This window comes from Phocoena sinus, chromosome 2 (genome assembly GCF_008692025.1).
Source record: "Phocoena sinus isolate mPhoSin1 chromosome 2, mPhoSin1.pri, whole genome shotgun sequence".
NCBI classification, from domain to species: Eukaryota; Metazoa; Chordata; class Mammalia; order Artiodactyla; family Phocoenidae; genus Phocoena; species Phocoena sinus.
Window position 1 is genome coordinate 176223596 of NC_045764.1, and position 2483 is coordinate 176226078.

The 2483-nt window shown below is 52.7% G+C and overlaps 1 protein-coding gene across 1 annotated transcript; it reads right to left on the reverse strand.

The window, feature by feature from the left end:
- Nucleotides 1-288: 288 nt before the first annotated feature.
- On the reverse strand, nt 289-2156 carry LOC116746364 (ras-related protein Rap-2a-like). The gene has a single exon (XM_032617822.1). The coding sequence runs from the start codon at nt 2018-2020 to the stop codon at nt 1418-1420; it is 603 nt and encodes a 200-aa protein (XP_032473713.1). The 5' UTR covers nt 2021-2156; the 3' UTR covers nt 289-1417.
- Between the last annotated feature and the right edge of the window lie 327 nt (nt 2157-2483).

A 2483-nucleotide genomic window follows, 5' to 3' on the forward strand; every position in this document is an offset into this window, starting at 1 on the left:
AGTGACTTAGCTGGGTTTCAAGGCTTCAAAAGTAAGCACCCCAACTGCCCCAGCCCCCAACATCCAGGGGAAAGAGAAGGGATAAAAGACAGGGGAGGTCCCAGCCTAGCCCTCTCCTGTGGGGCGAACTGGCTCTCAGGCACTGTTAGGTTCTAAAATATATTTTTTGTGTTAAAATCCATTCTTCTAGTCAAACATCATACACAATATAAATAAAACTCCCAGAGCCTTGTATAACCATCACTTTATAGATAACTTTCCTTTAACAAAATTATTTCAGATCACAGGCACGGAGCTTTCTTTTTTATTATTTTTAGAAGTTTGCTCAAATGGCTAAGTTAGGTTTGTAAATTTGAAAATTTTGTTGCAACGGCTGAGGTAAAATTGTTAACTTGTGCAAATAAACACAAGTAACCATATCAAAGACCAGTTTTTAAAATTATAAAACAATAATATTTTTAAACCAGTACAAGAAAAGTCTCTTTTATCGTTACTTGAAAACTATACAAAAAGATTCTTCACGTTTTGCTTCTACTTCAGCACCCCTGTCACTGTTAAACTAGGCAGGTATTCAGACAACATATCCGACTCTGGCAAGTGACAAGGAAAATAACACTAGCTGCAGAAAGCACTTCTGCAAAAACACAAAAAGATGTGGTGCCATTTTCACCCTAGCAACTAACTTTTCCGGGAAAATAACTGAAAAGCAAAGATATGGTGTATGGAAACTTTAGGAATTGTAGCTTTAGGTTCTAGAAAGACAAATATTAAAAACTATCAACTTCTAGAGTCATTTTATTTTCACTTAATTCACAGATGCAGAAATCGACTAGATGTCAATTACAAAACTGAAGGCAGAGCTGAACTGTCTTTGCCTAAGTACACAGTTGATTTTTCCCCTCCCAGGGTATACAACATCCCTTTCAAACCAATGCTATGTATGTCATAACTATATTTAGAAATACGCAGAGAGGAAAATATTACTGCTGCAATTCAAGGCTGTAAATGAGAGGGGAACACATGAAAGCCTCATGGATTGGAAAGCTTCGATTTAGGTCATGTTCCTCAATCAATGTCAAATGTCAGATGACATTTGAAGGTTTTAATTATGACCAAAAAGAAAAAAAAAAAAAAGAATCCTGCAACAAATCCCACTTGAAGAAAAGGGTAATACTCTCTCCATACAAGAAAAGAAAATCGATTTTTAATTTCTTCTTCCAGCACTGTCAGAGGTAAACAAAGTTTTCAACAAAATATTTAAGAAGCTCTGGACAGTCTGAAGCACCGATCTGAGTCAATATATAGAAGCAACCACTTGTTTACAGCTGGATAACTTTATTCAAAAAGGCAGAAGAGTAAAGTGAGCTTCAGAAATCAAGAAAAGCGATGAATACAGGAATCATGAATGGTTTGCACATCAGCCGATGAACCTTTCCGATGGCCACGTCTCCTGCGCGTTGGTGGGGACGGCCGGAACCTCTTCCTCGGGCGGGGCCAGGGCCTCCATCTCGCGCACCACCTGCGTGAACACCTGGTCCACCATGAGTTTGCTCTTGGCCGTGACCTCCAGGAACGGGCACCGCCACTCGCGGGCCAGCGCGCGGCCCCGCGCCGTCAGCACCTGGCGCTGGGCGTCCAGGTCGGCCTTGGTGCCCACGAGAACCAGCGGCACGGCCTTGGACCCCCGCAGCCGGCCCATGCGCTCCCGCAGCGGCCGCACCGCCTCGAACGAGGCCTCGCTGCACACGCTGTAGAGCACCACGAAGCCGTCGCTGTTCTTAATGTACAGGTCCTTGAGGGTGACCAGGTGCTCGGCGCCCACCGTGTCCACGATCTCCAGCAGGGCGGGCGCCGCGTTCACCTCGATCACCTTGCTGAAGAGCTCCTCCACCGACGGCTCACACTGCTCGGGGAAGCTGCCGCAGGCGAACTGCGTGGCGAGCGCCGTCTTGCCCACGGCCACGCTGCCGAGCAGCACCACCCGGTAGCCCTTGGCGGGTCGCGGCCCCAGGCCCGCCATGGCCCAGGCGCGGCTGGCTGGACGCGCGGCCGGAGGAATGGCGCGCGGAGGCTGGGGCCCGGCCGCCTGGGCCGCGGGGGCGTGGAGGCAGGGCCGGGGAGGGAGAAGCAGGGGGGAGAGGGGCGGGGACGAAATCAGAGGGGAGGGGACCCCCGGGGGCCCGGCGCTCTGGCTCTGGCGTCGGGGCCGCGGTGGGCTTCCTCCGTGGCGCCCAGACCTGCCCCCGCCCGGCCCCGATCTGCTCCCTGCGGCTCAGAGGTCACCCGCCCCGCCTCCGGGACGGGGTCCCCCGCCCCCTTCTCCGGCCCCTGGTTCCCGCGCAGCGTCTGCCCCGCCCCCGGCCCGGGCCGTCTGGCGCCGGCCACCCCCCACCAGCTCCACGTCCCGGCCGCCCTCTCCGGTCGGTCCCGAGCTGCCGGCCGCGCTCCGCCTTTCCCCAGTACCCGTCGGCCTGCCGGCTGGG

Coding starts and splice junctions, on each gene's coding strand:
- LOC116746364 (XM_032617822.1), bottom strand. CDS start 2,020: ATGGCGGGCCTGGGGCCGCGACCCGCCAAGGGCTACCGGGTGGTGCTG.